We start from the raw sequence: 18599 nt of genomic DNA on the forward strand, positions 1-18599 counted from the left end.
AGTGAGGGGGAGGTAAGGGCAGAAGATGGGGTGGGAACTGTGTGGAGGGGAGCTATGGGGGGAAAAAGGAGAAACAATTGTAATAATCTGAATAAAGATTTATTAAAATAAAAAAAAGAAAAAAAAAGAAAAAGAATAAAAAATATATATATATATTATACAGAGACCCAACAGCAGACTAGAGGAATGCAAGAATCAAGTCAAAGATCTGAAATACAAAGAAGCAAAAAAACACTCAACTGGAAAAGCAAAAAGAATCCAAAAAGTTGAAGATAGTGTAAGGAGCCTCTGGGACAACTTCAAGCGTACCAACATCAGAATTATGGGGGTGCCAGAAGAAGAGAGAGAGCAAGATACTGAAAACCTATTGGAAGAAATAATGACTGAAAACTTCCCCCACCTGGTGAAAGAAATAGACTTACAAGTCCAGGAAGCGCACAGAACCCCAAACAAGAGGAATCCACACCAAGACACATCATAATTAAAATGCCAAGAACAAAAGACAAAGAGAGAATATTAAATACAGCAAGAGAAAAACAGTTAATTACCTACAAGGGAGCACCCATACGATTGCCAGCTGATTTCTCAACAGAAACTATGCAGGCCAGATGGGAGTGGCAAGAAATATTCAAAGTGATGAATAGCAAGAACCTACAACCAAGATTACTCTACCCAGCAAAGTTATCATTCAGAATGGAAGGTCAGATAAAGAGCTTCACAGATAAGAAAAAGCTAAAGGAGTTCATCACCACCAAACCAGTATTATATGAAATGCTGAAAGGTATTCTTTAAGAAGAGGAAGAAGAAAAAAGTAAAGATAAAAATTATGAACAACAATTACATATCTATCAACAAGTGAACCTAAAAATCAAGTGAATTAAAAACCTGAGGAACAGAATAAACTGGTGAATATAATAGAATCAGGGACATAGAAAGGGAGTGGACTGACAATTCTCGGGGGGAAAGGGGTGTGGGGGTTGCAGGAAGAGACTGGACAAAAATCATACACCTATGGATGAGGACAGTGTGGGGAAGGTAAGTGCAGAGGGTGGGGTGGGAACCGGGTGGAGGGGAGCTATGGGGGGAAAAAGGAGAAACAATTGTAATAATCTGAACAATAAAGATTTATTAAATTAAAAAAAAACAACAAGAAAAAATATATATATTTTATCTGGCTTCTTCCCTGATGTAGCCGCAAGGCCAGGAACAGAACATGGCATATAGAGGACACTAAATAAATATATGTTAATTTTTTTTTTAAATATATTTTATTGATATTTTACAGAGAGAAAGGGAGAGGGATAGAGAGCTAGAAACATCGATGAGAGAGAAACATCGATCAGCTGCCTCCTGCACACCTCCTACTGGGGATGTGCCCGCAACCAAGGTACATGCCCTTGACCGGAATCGAACCCGGGACCCTTCAGTCCACAGGCCGACGGTCTATCCACTGAGCCAAACCAGTTTCGGCAATATATGTTAATTTGATGACACAGGTTTTGCTGGTATTCACAACTAATTCCTTTATTTACATATACTATTCATGAATAATAACTAATAATAAAAAGAGCAGCTACAAGCTACTGAGTACTTACTATGTGCCAGTTACTGTTCTAAACGGTTTATGCATATCAAGTCTTTTAATCCTACAACAACCATGTAAAGAAGGTTTTAACAATATCCCCATTTTATAGATGAATCTGAGGCATAAAGAGGTTAAGTGTCTTACAAATGCACAATTAGTAAGAGGTAGTGTTTGGATTCTAACGCAGGCATTTTGGATTTCACTCTTGAATAGATTCATCATTCTGACCCTTTTCTCAGATTATTATTCTGATCAAAGAATAATAATCAAGAAACTACTCAAGGAATCAACAATTCTCTAAACTACCACCAGGATATAAGAGGCATACCAAATGACCTATGTCAGTGGTCGGCAAACTCATTAGTCAACAGAGCGGCAAACGGCGGCTCGCAAGCTGCAGTTTGCCGACCACTGACCTATGTCATTGGCAAGATTTCAATAAATCTCATCTAAAAAAAATCCTAAATTACGTAGTTTAATAAATCATTACATGTATTAAAATTTACTCTGGTCAACAGAGGCCTATCAAATGCAATGAGTTTGACTGGTCAAGGACAAAATGTGAGTGCCATGGATAAAATCCAAAATGATGGACTCCCAGGCTTGTATTTAGGTTTTTCAGACTACTTGTTTCTCAATGGGAAAATGCCTATGAAGAAATACAAGTGTTTATACAACTTTACTTCCACTGCCAAAGGAACTGCTCTAATTTTCATTAACTTTTAAAACCACACTTGAGACAACATAGTCTAATAAAGTTGAATTAGATCCAAAAGCAAGAAACTAGATCCCTTTTCCCAACCCAGGGTCATATAAACAACTAGAGGCCCGATGCACGAAATTCGTGCCAGGGGCCTGCGACTTTGTCCGGAAGGACGACCGGTCTAATTAGCATATTATGCTTTTATTATTATAGATATTACATGCTGCTTGTTTCTTGGTTCTTCCATATAAGACCAAAATAAAGGATAGCTCCCTCTTCCTGACAAGGAATTTCAACTAATTTTAATTAAGTTGAAATTAATATATTACAATGTTGATTAAAGTTAATTTACTTGAGAAGAACAGCATTACAGATTACATTTAATTGAAAACAGCAACTGCTGCCCTAGTCAGTTTGGCTCAGTGGATAAAGCGTTGGCTTGCGAACTGAATGGTTCAGGGTTCGATTCTAGTCAAGGGCATATGCCTTGGTTTCGGGCTCAGTCCCCAGTAGAGGGTGTGCAGGAGGCAGCCAACCAATGATTTTCTCTCATCATTGATGTTTCAATCTCTCCCTTCCCTTCCTCTCTGAAACCAATAAATATATCAAAAAAATAAAAAAATAAAAAACGCAGCAACTGCTACTAGTAAAGAGGTGTTTGATGATTAAATTTTATTATGTCTTAAAACATTATTGCAATAATGGCAGAAAAATCAAAGTGATGCAAATGGGAAAATTAGGATTAATTTACTCATATGTGCATACCTTGGATAAGATGTGGCCATCTACATGCCAATTCTAAATGACCATTAGAGGTAACAAAGTTAGAAGCCTAAAGCAAAGAGTGGTTGAAAGGATCTTGTTCCTATTAAAAATCTTCTGTGCTAGCATATGTTATTGATAAGGGCGGAGGTGAGGAGGAATGGCGAGGCACTAGTAATGCTCTTAGATATTATTAATCATGCCTGTTCTGTCTTGATCAAAGAAAGTGGACCCTGACCTGGATGCTGTGTTTGGAAATTGACCCCCCTCTGGGAGTTTGTCCCAGTAATGCTGTCCATTCTCCGATTCCAAGGTTGGAATAAGCTGTTTGCCATGGTTAAAAGATTAACTACCTTGTCATTGGACTTCAAGATTCTGGGAGTGGACACACTGACCACATGCTCTGCAGCCCTCATCCTGCTACACCCTCCCCAATGCACTAGCTTTTCTTCCCTATCCCTATAAAATGAGCCAACTGGTGGGAGATGTTAGAGCAGTTTTTTAAGGTGCCATACCTGCTACTCTCTGCTACTGACAATTAGAATAAATAAATGCTCATAAAAGATTCAACCTTGTATCTGCTTACTGGCTTAGTGGCGACAGGCAGTAATGGACCCTTTGTGTCCAGTATCATTATCGGACTAAAGGGGTTCGTTTGCCTGTGAGCACCAAAGCCCAATAAGACACTAACAGGGATTTGCAAAAAGACATAATGGTTTATTTTTAGGAAGGGGCCACTGCCCTGAGATAGGTGAGCTCCACAATGTTTCCAGGCAATGGGTTATATAGGGGAAACATCATTAACCATGATGATGAAGGGAGCTAGCCATGGTCTCTAGGGTAGGAGTCATTGATCACCGCACCTAGTCCTGATGTCAGCCATGGTGTCACTTCATCTGGTTTTGCTGCTTTTCTGGGCCTGGAGCTGAAATACAACTGAAGCCTAAATGTTATCTCTACTTTGACTAAAATTCTGTCTCTGTGGTCATCAGTCCCGAGGCTTTATTCCTAAGAGTATTTGATGCTGAGCCCTGAGGCCTCAATAATTAAGGGAGTAGACATGCAAGGAAGAAGGAGGCAGGTGAGTCAGCGTGCTGGGTGGGGCTAGTTTGAATTAATAGTAAAAAAAAAAAAAGGAGAACATTTCATATTAAAGGACTGAAGTTTCTGCGGGTTATGCAGAGAAATGGACAGTCCAGGTCAAGATGAATATGTGAATGGCTGGGGAATGCTACAGAGTTTTAAATGGTGGCAAGTGTGCTTCAACTACAAAGGATCTGAACAAAGAAAAATATTTATAAAACATAGAAGCATGGAACAGACCATCAAACCTCAGAGAGAAGGCAAGAGATCAACCAAAGAACTTGTATGCATATATGCACACAGACAATAGGGTGGTAAAGACCTGGGGTGGGGGTAGGCTAGAAGAGGTCAATGGGGGAAAGGGGGACATATGTAATACTTTCAACAACAAAGATTTTTTAAAGTTTACTCTGGTCTATCAATATTTACAGATATTCCTCTAATTAATTCTACTTCTTCTATGGCAGAAAACTGGTTCCTTATTGAGATCCAAGGAGCTATATAGAAAAACAAAATATTCCAACTATCATTTATAATAAATACTAATTTCTTATTTTTTAAAATTGATTTAAGAGAGGGAGAGAGAAAGGAAGAGCAAGAGCGAAAGAGAGGGAAGGAGGGGGAGTGGGCAAGAGAGAGATAGAGAGATAGAGAGAAAGACACATCAATCGTTTTGCCTCCTGAGCAGGGTCCAAACCCGCAACCTGGGCATATGCCCTAACCAGGAATCGAACCACCGACCTTCCAGTGCATGGGATGATGCTCAACCAACTGAGCCACACTGGCCAAGGCAATACTTGTTTCTTATAATAATGACTTCAAATTAAGGAGAATAAAGATTAAGTATTCTAGTTTCACATCATACCAGCAAGAGAAAATTACAATAAAAACCTACCTCACCATGCCGAAACCGGTTTGGCTCAGTGGATAGAGTGTCAGCCTGCAGACTGAAAGGTCCCAGGTTCGATTCGGGTCAGGGGCACGTACCTTGGTTGTGGGCACATCCCCAGTAGGAGGTGTGCAGGAGGCAGCTGATCGATGTTTCTCTCTCATCAATGTTTCTAGCTCTCTATCCCTCTCCTCTCTCTTCCTCTCTGTAAAAAATTAATAAAATATATTGAAAAAAAAACAACAAAAAAAAACCTACCTCACCAGATGGCGTGGCTCAGTGGTTGAGCATCAACATATGAACCAGGAGGTTTGATTTCTGGTGAGGGTACATGCCCAGGTGGACCCCCAGTAGGCAGCCAATCAATGATTCTCTATCATCATTGATGTTTCTATCTCTCTCTCCCTCTCCCTTCCTCTCTGAAATCAATAAAATGTATCTTTTTAAAATTTATGAAAAAACCTACCTCTTCATGTCTCATTCCTTCTATCAATTGCATAATGCTTATAAAATGATGGCATCGATCTGAGTGGTCAACTTGATATGTAGGAAAAGGATGATCTTGCCATAGCCTCCATTCAGATAGAGAGAGTTGACGAATTCCAATGGTTGGTTCTTGAGTCTTGATTGATTTTTAAAATAGTAAAAGTGAAAAACACTCAGATTTCACAAACTGATTTTTAAAAAAACATTTAATGCACAAATAATATGAACTCATTTTGGTACTTTCAACTAAAATCTCAGAAGAAAAAAATAATTTCATAAAGTACAAAGCTGACCTTTAAATACATTTTTAAAATAAATATTACATGAGTTACTAGTTGACCATATTCCTGTTTATGTAGTTCCATGTTGAGTAATATTTAAGAAAAATGTGTGATTTCAAAACTAATATTTACATCCAATAATCTAATAAGGAGGCATTCATAATCTCTCAGTGATACTAATCCTAATTCTTCGTGCCTGCTACCATTCCTCACTTTTCCAGTTAGTGAATAAAAAATACAAATCCTGGTGCTCGCTTCGGCAGAATATATACTAAAATTGGAACAATACAGAGATTAGCATGGCCCCTACGCAAGGATAACATGCAAATTCATGAAGCGTTCCATATTTTTAAACAATAAACAATTTTTTTAAAAATCCTGAATAGCCATATTTTTCAAGCACTATATATCTTCTAGAAGGAATCTTTCCTGAGGTTGTTTTTCCAGCTTTTTGGGTACAAAAGTAACCTTTGACAAATTCGCTTGGCTTTCATTAAGTTTACTAAAAATTTGTTCTTAAAACAAAATAAATCATAACATCAAAATAAAAGTTTTACTATAATTTCAAAACTGAAAACAAAAACCAGTTTGTACACAGATGCTCATGATAGTATAATTTTATGTTAGTAACATATTGAAAAGAATTCTAGCCCTGGCTGGGCAGATCAGTTGATTAAAGCATCGTTCCAATGCCCCAATGTTGTGGGTTTGATCCCCAGTCAGGGCACATACAAGAATCAACCAATAAATGCATAAATAAGTGGAACAAGTTGATGTCTCTCTCTCTCTCTCTCTTTCTCTCTCAAATACATTTTTAAAAAAGAATTCTAAAACACAACAGGGAAACAGTCAAAATATGGTACACTGCAGGGTAACATAATCATGTAAATTTTGCCTATACAGAAATGTTCATATGGCATAAAGTAATAAAAGGCAGTAAGCCCAGCCAGTGTAGCTCAATGGTTGAGTGTCAACCTATGAATCAGGAGGTCACAGTTTGATTCCTGGTCAGGGTACATGCCTAGGTTACGGGCTCAGTGCCCAGTATGGGGCAAGCAGGAGGCAGCCAATCAACGATTCTCTCTTATCATTGATTTTTCTCTCCCTCCATCTCCCTTCCTCTCTGAAATCAATAAAAATATTTTTTTTTAAAGAAAAGGCAGAACTTATGTAAATATATTATGGTCACATAAATATATATACACAATAAAGAATATAAGAAAATTACAAGTTTTACAAACTTAGACTTTAGTAATCTCTTAAAAACTATTTATATTCTTAAATTTTTAAGGTGACATTCTGATCATGAACATTCTCCTTACTCCCAAATCTACTGCATAATCACTATAAAGGACATTGGAAAACATATTTCACTTACTGATCCATTATCCTCATTTTGAAAAGACAGAAACTGAACTTGAGGCAATGTTATTTCCTTAATTTCATCACAGTCTCTTAATCTATAAAGTCTGTTCCATAATTTAAATTCTTCTTCTGATAAGAACCAATCCTTCTTTGAATTACTTTGTTTCAATCCTATAAAGTTGAAAAGTAATTGAAAAGAGGTTTAAAAAATCTGCCAGACAAACACAAAATATACATAACTCTCTGTCTACTCATCTCTGCTGAAACCACTGACGATTCATTAAAAATAGTATTCTTCCTATAACCATTCTAGTTATCACTTCATACTTCTACATATCTCCTACACTTCTCTCACTTCTTTGAAAGAATTAGTGCACCCTTCTGTCTAGGAGTCCAGGAGCTAACCTTTGCTAATGACTTAATTAACCAAACAGAGCCAGATAGCTAGGCTCATTCCTGTCTTCTTTTGGACTTTCTCCATTTTGTTGTCTAAGACCTGGCATGAAACAGTCAGATAACATACAAATAGAAACTAGTATCATGATTCCATCATAACATTATTAGAAAGGTTATCTGAAGCTTGTGGGGGGGACCCCAAAACAATAAAGGGTTTTTAGATGGCCTTAAATTGGGATTGTGGGATGGAGTAAAGGGTGGTGGAAAAGATCTACTGCTTTAAGAAAATAATGTAATAATATTCTTTTAAAAAAACACAACAGAGTAAGTTAACCCTTTTTTATTTCCATAATCTCTATATAGGAAAATTATTGCCAAGCTGGAAAAGATAAACAATATAAAGCAAAAACTCTGGCCAAATACAGATGAGGGAAGAAAAAAAATTAGAAAGACTACAGAAATAGGAAACAGAAAACTTCTGTCTTAGCTATTCCCAAATAGTATAGCAAGCTTTTATAAAATAAGGGGTTTGACATAAGTGCTCTCTCAGGTCCCTTTTAGATCTAACAATCTGAACCTCTAAGACTTTTGAAATAGGAAGGTATTCAACTTTCCTAGCCACTTTAAATAAATTCCTCTAAGACCACATGAATTATATACTAATATATAGGACAATACATTTATACATACAATCTTGGCAAGATGAATCACTAACACTTGAAAACTCAGGGAAAATCGCCGAAACCAGTTTGGCTCAGTGGATAGAGCGTCAGCCTGCGGACTGAAGGATCCCGGGTTCGATTCTGGTCAAGGGCATGTACATTGGTTGCGGGCACATCCCCAGTGGGAGGTGTGCAGGAGGCAGCTGATTGATGTTTCTCTCTCATCGATGTTTCTAGCTCTCTGTCCCTCTCCCTTCCTCTCTGTAAAATATCAATAAGATATATTTAAAAAAAAGAAAAAGAAAAGAAAGAAAACTCAGGGAAAATGGGGGAAAAGTATAGAAAAATGAACATAAACTAATATCTCAATTTTTAAAAAATGACAGTATTAGAATTTTGCTAATATATATGACTAGAAGCCTGGTGCACGGATTCATGCACTGGTGGGTTCCCTTGGCCTGGCCTTCGCCCTCTCGCAATCCAGGACCTCTTGGGGGATGTCAGACTGCTGGTTTTGGCCTGATATCCACTGCGCCTGCTGCCGCCGCTTGGTAGCTGCCACGGAGGCAGGCGAGGCTTGTGCCTCTGCAGCTGCGCTCGCCAGCTGTGAGCCCAGCATCTGGCGCCCATCAGTCAGCTGAGCGGTGCTCCCACTGTAGGAGCGCACTGACCACCAGAGGGCAGCTCCTGTGTTAAGTGTCTGCTCCCTGGTGGTCAGTGTGCATCATAGCGACCGGCCAACCAGTCGTTTGGTTGTTTAGGCTTTTATATATAGAGATGGTCTAACCACTAAGCTGTGCATCCAAAACCAATGCATAATGAAAAAAATTTTAAATAAATAAAAATAAACAACCCAGTTTATATGAAAAAAAAAAAAAAAGTTGGTTAGAATGTCATCCCAATATGCCAAGATTGTAAGTTTGATCCCCGGTCAGGGCACATACAAGAATCAACCAATGAATACACAAATAAGTGGAACAACAATTTATGTTTCTCTCTTCCTCTCTCTAATCAATAAAAATAAAATTTAAAAATATTAGAAAAAAAATGTTACTAACAAAATTTGCCATCCATTACAAGCAGCATTTTAGAAACAATTTTAAACATATGGTTAATTAACATTTATAAAAATACAAGAATAATGCATGATTAGGTTAGTTATGCCAATCTAATCAAGTTTTGATGGCTGTTGTTAGTTTAATAAGTTCAAGAGAATTCAAAATACATACCATCTTTTTATTTGAATAAAAAATTTGGCAAAGTCTTGTAAAATGACAAATATATTCCTACTAAGTGGATTTGTATTAGGTTTAATAGGCATATCCAAAAAAAACATTGATTAAGGGAAAGAACATTAAAAAATTTAAGTGAATTCAAAGCAGGTGACTAGGAAGGAAAGGCCGTAAAAACATCATGGTTTGAAAACCTTGAGAGGTACTGTCTTCAAATACATAAACAATTGCTATCTAGGTAAACCAAGGATCCTAACTATTCTTTGTATCTAGAAGACAAAATTAAATCAATGTGAACAAGGTACAAAGACAGATTTTTCAACATAAGGAACTTTCTTGTATTTAGGGCTGTTCAACAATGGAATGAACCCTCATTAAAAAATAATAATAATAAAAATTAAAAATTAAAAATACAGCCCTAGCCGGTTTGGTTCAGTTGGTAGAGCATTCAACCAAGGACTGAAAGGCCGAAGGTTCAATTCCTGATCAAGAGCACGTAACTTGGTTGTAGGCTCCATCCCTGGCCCTGGTCGGGGTGTGTGGTGAGTGCATGAGGCAGCTAATCAATGTGTCTTTCACATCGATGTTTCTCTCTCTCTCTCCCCCGCTCACCTCACTTCCTCTCTCTCTAAACAAACAAACAAAAAAATAGATAAATGGAAAAAAATATCCTTGGGTGAGGATTAAAATACAATTTCCTTTAACACAGATATTCAAGTTGAGGCTGAATATTCATTTAACAAGAAGGTTGCAGAAAGCATTCCTACTTTGACAGGTAACTGGAACAGATGACCCCCAAGGTTCCTTCCAAATTTTAAAATTACATAATTTTATGATTCCTTAAAAGCCTCTTATAAAGATTAAAATTCAAAAGAAAACCTTTTTAGCTTCTCATTTTGTCATAGTGCTAATATTTCAAGGTATTTTCTTGATATCACCAAAATCTCTGTAGTTTTTAGGCTCCCAACACTCTCATTACTAACTAAGCCCCCTGAGACCAACCAAAGTATGTTTCTCACTGACTCAGTATCACCAATAACTTGGTCTAACTTCACAATTTTAAAAAGAAAAAAAAAAATACTTTCTCCTTTACAGAAAGGGAAAAAACCACTCTCTCCCTTTTTTAGAGCAATTCCAGAGACACCTAATGTTGGTAAATCATTTCTTCAACCCTTTGGTGTATATGTGAATCTTTGTAAAGGCTAAGCAAGCCTCTAGCCAGCTTTTCAACCAGAAATGTTTATCTTTTTCTTTTTAAAAATATTTCTATTGATTTTTTTTTTAAGAGAGAGAGAGGAAGTAAGAAGGAGAGAAACATAGATCAGCTGCTTCCTGTTCAATGGAGCAACTGGGAACTTTTCAGTGCCGGGATGATGCCCAACCAACTGAACCACAGGGGCCAAGGCCAGAAATGTTATACTTAAGGGTCTAGGAGCTGTCTCTTTGAAATGTAAATATCAAGAAGGATATTGTCCCTGTCTCCCAGTTAGTACGGGAGTTTAGCTTAGGCACCTTTCTCTGAGTTGTCACCATCTGCTTCTCATAGAGATAAGTTTTATTATTTCTTTGTATAAAGCCAACTAGCAACACAAATGGTTACCTCTATTACCAGATGAATTTGGGATGAAGTATGAAAGAATGTATAGCAAATAGTGCTCTCCTGTTTTTTAAAAGATATGTTTGTGGGAGAGGAAGGAAAAGGGATAGAGAGATAGAAACATCTCCTGCATGCCCCCTACTGGGGATTGAGCCCACAACTGAGGCATGTGCCCTAACAGAATCAATCTGGTGACTTCTTGGTTCATGGGTCCATGCTCAACCACTGAGCCAGACTGGCCAGGCAGTGCTCTCCTCTTATATGAGGACATGTTACTGTCTTGAGAATATGTATGTAAAGGATTTTAAGTGTCTCAGGGAATGAACAGGGTAGAATTTCTTTCTGTCTTTCTATTAATCTTGGTGTTTGGCCTACAAATGCATATCATAACTGGTTTAATGCTTATTCAAAATAAAACTGTTTTTTTTCTTTTCTACACTTTGTAAAGAAGATTATCTGGGTTGGTAGGATATTTTTAATTTTCCCAGTACTGAGTTACAATCACTCTGTAGTGCCAATGCCTCTTTCCCTTTACCACACATCCTTTCCAAAGAGAACACATAACATCCTAGAATGTATGTTGAATTTCTCAAATAAAAAATATATGAATATATAATCTGCTAATTAACAACAGGAAAACTATGTATGTTTAAAATGCAAATTTTTTTATTTACCGTTCCTATAGGAAACAATAGATGACTTTCGCTGCAAGTTCTGAGAAGGCTTCTCTGGTTCATAGACACCATGTGTGATGAACATTTTATGTAATTCTGGATTGATTCCATCAGGAACCATTCGTGGACTTGCTTGATAAAAATGAAGGACCTGCCTGTTACCTGAAATAGCTTTATAAATACTTCTTTTGTTGGATTGACTTTGATTATAAGTCTGAAAAAAATCACATGTCAAATTAAATGATTTCTACAATAACCAGCCATTAGAAACAATTACTATATTAGTTTGGGTTTATCCTAAGCAGTAAAACTCTGATCTACTTAAATACTTAGAGAATAGAATATCTGTTGTCTTGAATTTGAAACCTGTTCAATTAATTCTTGATGAAAATCATATCAAAACTATTATAAATCCAACTTTAGTAACTATATTGCACAAAGGAAATTGATATTTTATTTAGTATCTTGCTGTTTTTGAATAAGGCTCATATCCTATATAATAAAGAGGTAATATGCAAATTGACCATCACTCCAACACACAAAATGGCTGCCCCCATGTGGACACAAGATGGCTGCCACAAGATGGCCAGCAGGGGAGGGCAGTTGGGTGGGAACAGGCCTGCAGGGGAGGGCAGTTGGGGGGGACCAGGCCTTCAGGAGAGGGCAGTTAGGGGTGACAAGACCTACAGGGGAGGGCAGTTGGGGGCAATCGGGCCAGCAGGGGAGCAGTTAGGCATCGATCAGGCTGGCAGGGGAGTGGTTAGGAGGTTATCAGGCTGGCAGGCAGAAGCAGTTAGGGGCAATCAGGCAGGCAGGCAGGTGAGTGGTTGGGAGTCAGCAGTCCTGGATTGTGAGAGGGATGTCCCAGATTGGAGAGGGACAGGCTGGGCTGTGGGACACACACACACCCCGTGCACAAATTTCGTGCACTGGGCCTCTAGTTTATATATAAGTGTAAATTGCTTTTTTTTAATTTATTTTTTATCCTCACCGCGGATATTTTTTTTCCATTTATTTCCAGAGAAAGTGGAAGGGAAGGAGGAGAGGGGGAGAAGGAAAAAGAGAAACATTGAGAGAGACACATCAATTGGCTGCCTCCTGCATGCGCCCCCACTAGGGCTAGGGAACCTGCAACTAGGTCCCTTGACTTGACCAGGAATCAAATCCACAACCCATCAGTCCACAGGCCGACACTCTGACCACTGAGCAAACTGGCCAGGGCCTTTTAAACAATATGTGATTCCTTTATTTCAGCTTCTTCTTCTCTCTGCACTTCAGTTTTCTTTACTTGTATACAACAAGAAAACCATTATTCCCCTTAAATAAGATAATACATCTGAAGCTCTCAGAATACTGCATAGAGTAGGTACTCATTAAATATGGGCCATTATGACTATTTTACAGATTGAAAAACCTTTCTATTCAGGTATTAGTTAAATGATTTGCCTGAGGTAATACAATTAGCTACAATCTAATTCCACTCATTGATAATACAAATTCATTCTACTCATTGTATAAGCTGCAAGACATATCATTTATTGGGATCATATCATAGATAAACTAAATGCTATACAAGAATATGCTGTAGTCACATGAAAAATATTGGGGAAAAGCTCATTATACAAGATGCTTTTTAAAAAATATATGTGTGTGTGTATTTTATTGATTTCAGAGAGGAAGGGAGAGGGAGAGAGAAATAGAAACATCAATGATGGGAGTGAACCATTAGTCAGCTGCCTCCTGCACACCCTCCACTGGAGATTGAGCCCGCAACCTGGGCATGTGCCCTTGACCTGAATCAAACCCAGAACCCTTCAGTCCTCAGGCTGATGCTCTATCCACTGAGCCAAACTGGCTAGGGCCAGGATGCTTTTTTTGTAAATCACAAATAGGATTTTTATTTGTCACCATTAAATGTCTGAATTTTAAACAGATTCTTGGACTGGGGGCTCATATCCATCAGCTCATTCAACTTTAGCACCTCTCTCATCCCTAGTAGCTTTTTCAGAACTCCTAGCTTCACCAGGAAACTTCATGGGTTTTCTCAACTCAAACTTGGGCTTCTCCAGCATTTTGACATTATTAGCAAAGACATCATGGAGCAGATAAATAGATTGACAAGCCTTTTCTATGTTTTTTCCAATGCTATCTGGAATCAGTTTATCGACCAATTCTTTCAAGTCATTTGTCTGCACCTCTCAGACAAATGACTTGAAAGAATTTCCATCATCTTCTTCTGGATTTGACAGACCTGTTGATGCTGAGCATAATGCCTTCCGAATCTGAATGTTGCATTGTTTTAATAAACACAGAAAAGATGAAGCAAATAATCATTGGTTCTCCTGACATCAATGTGAGCTTCAGTCATGGTCTACCATTTTTTTTTAGCATGGAGCATATTTTATCACATGTAAGACCTATGCCATTAAAATTAATCAGCATTTTTTCACTGAACATCCTCAGTAATTAGCTTGAATTTTCTAAGTGCAACTTCATCATTCTGCAAATTAGCTAGGCTCACTTCAAAAACATGACTCTTGAGACCATCAGATATGATTTTGGTTCCTTGAGTTCTTGTGACTAGTGTGTTTCCAGTATTTCTTTTTTTTAAATATATTTTTACTGATTTCAGAGAAAAAGGGAAAGGGAGAGATAGAAACATCAATGATGAGAGAGAATCATTGATTGGCTGCCTCCTGCACGTCCCACACTGATCCACTTAAGTACTTAGAGAACAGATGTCTATGGTCTTGAATTTGACAACTGAGGATCAAGCCCGCAACCTGGGCATGTGCCCTGACCGGGAATTGAACTGTGACCTCCTGCTTCATAGGTCAACGCTCAACCACTGATCCACACCGGCCAGGCTCCAATATTTCTTATACTGAACATAGCTGGTGCTTTCACATCATACCAATCTTTCTTAGAAAATGGATCAACAACTTTTTTCTTGGCTCCCTTTTTGCTGCCCTTCATAAAGTGCTTGTTCTTGCCAATTGCCATGGTGCTGCTCAGAGAATCAAAGGGGTTCAGGATAATTTTTTTTTTAAACCAAAACACAGGAAAACAAATCCATTTTATTTATTTTCAGTAAGTTTAAGTCCTTGAGGGGTATAGCATTACATGGATTCTGTGTCCAATGGCCTTAGCAGGAAGGTTGCTTCGGAATTTAGCACAAACCATGCCACTATTTCCATGAGCACGAGTTACCTTTCCCCAGATTACCCTGGTTTTGTTTGGTTTGCCACCAGGAGTCGCTGTGTTGTTCTTTGCTTTGTACACGTAAGCACATCTCTTGCCTAGAAAGAATTCTGTTTCATCTTGAGGATAAAAACCTTCAGTTTTAAGAAGAGCTGTGTGCTCCCTCTGGTGCCGGAGACCCTGCTTATCACCAGCAAAAATGGCCTTGGACCACAGCCAGATATTTGTCCTTATAGAAATCCTGTTCCCAGCAGGCCTCCACAGGGTCCAAGATGGTGGGAAAGCGGTTCAGGATGATTTTTAAAGGTTATATGAACATTTAAAATCAAATTTTAAAAACTAACAAAATTAATGAAAAAGTCTTTAATGTGAAACTATATTTCTGGCCACAAAAATAGTCCCACTGAGTCACAAAAGTTAGTTAATACTTTAGTGTAACAAACACAAAATATCCCCACCTGGCTTGGCTCAGTGGATAGAGGGTTCCGGGTTCGATTCCCATGAAGGGCAGGAAGCAGCCGATCAATGATTCTCTCATCAATGGTGTTTCTCTCTCTCTCCCTGTCTCCCTTCCTCTCTGAAATCAATAAAAATATATTTTTTAAAAAACACACAAAATATTATTATATATAGCATCGTATTTAGGAAGGCCTGTCACCCAAGATTGTAGCAAAGTATAAATGTAACTAAAGTCCCTTTTCACTTAGAATAGGCACCAGCAAAGTTCTGCAAAAAGAGCCAAACAGCAAATAGTTTAGGCCACATACTATCTCTGGTGCATATTCTTGTTGACTGGTTGGCTGGCTGGTTGGTTGGTTGGTTGGTTGGTTGATTTAAGGAACTCTTTAAAATATAAAACCGTTTTCAGCTCATTGTAGTTAGTAAGATAAACATAAAAAACAGGCCTTAGAAGCACAGGGGATAGTAAAATAAAGTAATACACATTGATTTTTGCATCTGGGTGTTTAAATTAATACTAAAGTAAAAGTGTTTATTTATATGGATAAAAATTTAAAAAACTGAATCCAGTCCAAAGTTCTATTAATTAGAAATAAAGAACAGTCAGAATGTAATACAAAGGGGGGAGAAATCGACCAATTACTTACAGGTTGGTTGGACTTTGAATCTTAACAGATTGATATTTGTATTTAGACTGTATTTCTCAAATTTCATTTACAAATCATGTTTCCAAAAGTCTACTTACACGTTCTTCTCGTCCTTCAGCAAGGATAACAACAATCCTGCCTTGACGTTTACGGCCAGTCCTCCCCATTCGTTGTATAAGACGGATTGGGCTCTTCTGGGCATCAAAACATACTATCAGATCAACTTCTCCTATATCCAAACCTTCTTCACCAACACAAGTAGAAACCAATGTATTATAACCACCACTACGAAATTGTTTCACTACCTAAAATAAAAATGATTTAAAAATAATTAGATGCAAACATAAAAGAATTGTAGGTCAAAATAAACTTTTTCCACTTGCCTCAAAATGGCAAAATGAGAATAAAAATTAGCATCCAGGATACTACTGAATAGGAAAAGTAGCAAAATGGCAATATAAGCCAGAAGAAATTGTGGCAAAATGCAAAGGGCTGTCTTGATTTAATTATGGTTGTGATTCCAAAAGTGTTTGCTAACAATTTACACATGAATGGAAAATTGCATATATTATTTTTCAGCATCTCTAAAAGGGGCATAGGACAGGTAAATGGTCCAGAGCAATTACTGATATTTGTCATATCCTAGACCTAAATTACTATTAAGTGTATCTAAAGTAAGAATGTTTTATTAATCCTAGAAATTGTGAATGAAAAAGGAGTGCTGTAAAAATTCTAATCCAGCCCTGACTTGTTTAGCTCAGTGGATAGAGCGTCGGTCTGTTGACTGAAAGGCCCCAGGTTCGATTCCAGTCAAGGGCATGTACCTTGGTTGCGGGTACATCCCCAGTAGGGGGTGTGCAGGAGGCAGCTGATCGATGTTTCTCTCTCATCGATGTTTCTAACTCTCTATCCCTCTCCCTTCCTCTCTGTAAAAAAATCAATAAAACATTTTTTAAAAAAAATTCTAATCCAAAGTAACCTCACAGGGGTGATCTGATCATAAATTTCAAACCGGGCAGGTCAGGGTAGGCAGTCTGGCCACAGGCCTATAACTTCTTTAGTGATAGGTTAACTTTGCCTTAAGCAAGCCATGCCCATTGCTTTTGTGCATCTAGGTTAACACACCTATGAAATGTCTCTTTTTTGGACCCCTCAAGAGAGCACATAATCCTAACTATTCTATAATCCAATCTCCTACCTCATTGTCTCCCACTGTAATTTAATCTTCCTAACTGTTCCCCCCTTAATTCCAAATGTCAAAAAGAAACTGTGAAACTGTAATTTTCCACAGTACTTGAAATCTTACTTCCCAGCACTGTTGTCAGTTTGGCACAAATAAACAAAAATTCTCTACAAGTTTGGACGTCCTTACATCAACAAATTCATACTTTACCTTTTATACTCTTACTAGAAGCCCGATGCACGAAGATTCATGCAAGAATGGGCCTTCCTTCCTCGACTGCCGGCAGCACCTTCGCTCTGGCCGGAGCTGCCTTCCCACGCTGCCCAGAGGCCTGGAGCGGCTGGGATGGTGTGGAATGCCTGCATCGTCGCCATGGCAACAATGCAAGTGTCCCACCCCACCCCCAGCCGCTAGGCGCCTGTGTATGCAAATCAACCCCCATCTTTGTTGGATTAAGTTGCATACTCACTCCTGATTAGCTGGTGGGTGTCGAAAAGGTATGGTCAATTAGCATGTTACTCTTTTATTAGGTAAATACCAGTGAGGGGTAGCAGAATATGCCAACACAAAACATAACTGTAAGTGTTGTCAAATTATTTTTTAGCCGAAACCGGTTTGGCTCAGTGGATAGAGCGTCGGCCTGCGGACTCAAGGGTCCTGGGTTCGATTCCGGTCAAGGGCATGTACATTGGTTGCGGGCACATCCCCAGTGGGAGGTGTGCAAGAGGCAGCTGATCGATGTTTCTCTCTCATCAATGTTTCTAGCTCTCTATCCCTCTCCCTTCCTCTCTGTAAAATATCAATAAAATATATTTTAAAAAAAATTATTTTTTACATCTCCTTAATAGTCTTCTATAATATAACGAGTTAATAAATCCTATCTAATAAAAGAGTAATATGCAAATTGACAGTCACTCCAACACACAAGATGGCTGCCCCCATGTAGACAGAAGATCGCTGCCACAATATGACCAGCAGGGGAGGGCAGTTGGGAGGGACCAGGCCTGTAGGGGAGGGCAGTTGGGGGTGATCAGGCCTGCAGAGGAGGGCAGTTATGGGTGACTGGACTAGCAGAGGAGGGCAGTTGGGGGCGACCAGGCCTGCAGGGGAGGGCAGTTGTGGGGGGGAGACTCAGGCCTGCAGGCAAGGGCAGTTTGGGGGGTGGGGACTCAGGCCTGCAGGGGAGGGCAGTTGGGGGGGACCAGGCCTGCATGGAGGGCAGTTAGGGGCAACCAGGCCAGCAGGGGAGGGCAGTAAGGGGTTACTAGGCTGGCAGGGTAGGGCAGTTGGAGGCAACCAGGCCAGCAGGGGAGGGCAGTTAGGGGTGACCAGGCCTGCAGGGGAGGGCAGTTGGGGGTGACCAGGCCTGCAGAGGAGGGCAGTTGGGGGGGGAC

At 38.9% G+C, this 18599-nt stretch overlaps 2 protein-coding genes and 1 pseudogene across 3 annotated transcripts in view; all 3 read right to left on the minus strand.

Moving 5' to 3' along the window:
- Nucleotides 1-11707: 11707 nt before the first annotated feature.
- FANCM (FA complementation group M) overlaps nucleotides 11708-18599 on the minus strand; it is a gene marked incomplete at both ends in the record, with an annotated part of 53960 nt that continues 47068 nt past the window's right edge. Inside the window, 2 exons of the mRNA XM_080662799.1 lie at nucleotides 11708-11929; nucleotides 16121-16327. Coding sequence (XP_080518925.1) covers nucleotides 11708-11929; nucleotides 16121-16327 — 429 coding nt within the window. The remainder of the gene's footprint in view (nucleotides 11930-16120; nucleotides 16328-18599) is intronic.
- On the minus strand, nucleotides 13641-14736 carry LOC308253846 (small ribosomal subunit protein eS1-like; annotated as a pseudogene). Its single transcript has 2 exons — nucleotides 14565-14736; nucleotides 13641-14295 (listed from the first exon to the last, which is right to left on the minus strand). The product of its transcript is annotated as a small ribosomal subunit protein eS1-like (transcript).
- On the minus strand, nucleotides 14773-15681 carry LOC308255237 (large ribosomal subunit protein eL33-like; the record flags this gene model as incomplete). Its single annotated transcript, XM_080682402.1, has 2 exons — nucleotides 14773-15157; nucleotides 15620-15681. The coding sequence occupies 2 exons, from the start codon at nucleotides 15679-15681 to the stop codon at nucleotides 14812-14814; spliced, it is 408 nt and encodes a 135-aa protein (XP_080538528.1). The 3' UTR covers nucleotides 14773-14811.

This window comes from Plecotus auritus (assembly GCF_963455305.1).
Source record: "Plecotus auritus genome assembly, chromosome: 1".
NCBI lineage: Eukaryota > Metazoa > Chordata > Mammalia > Chiroptera > Vespertilionidae > Plecotus > Plecotus auritus.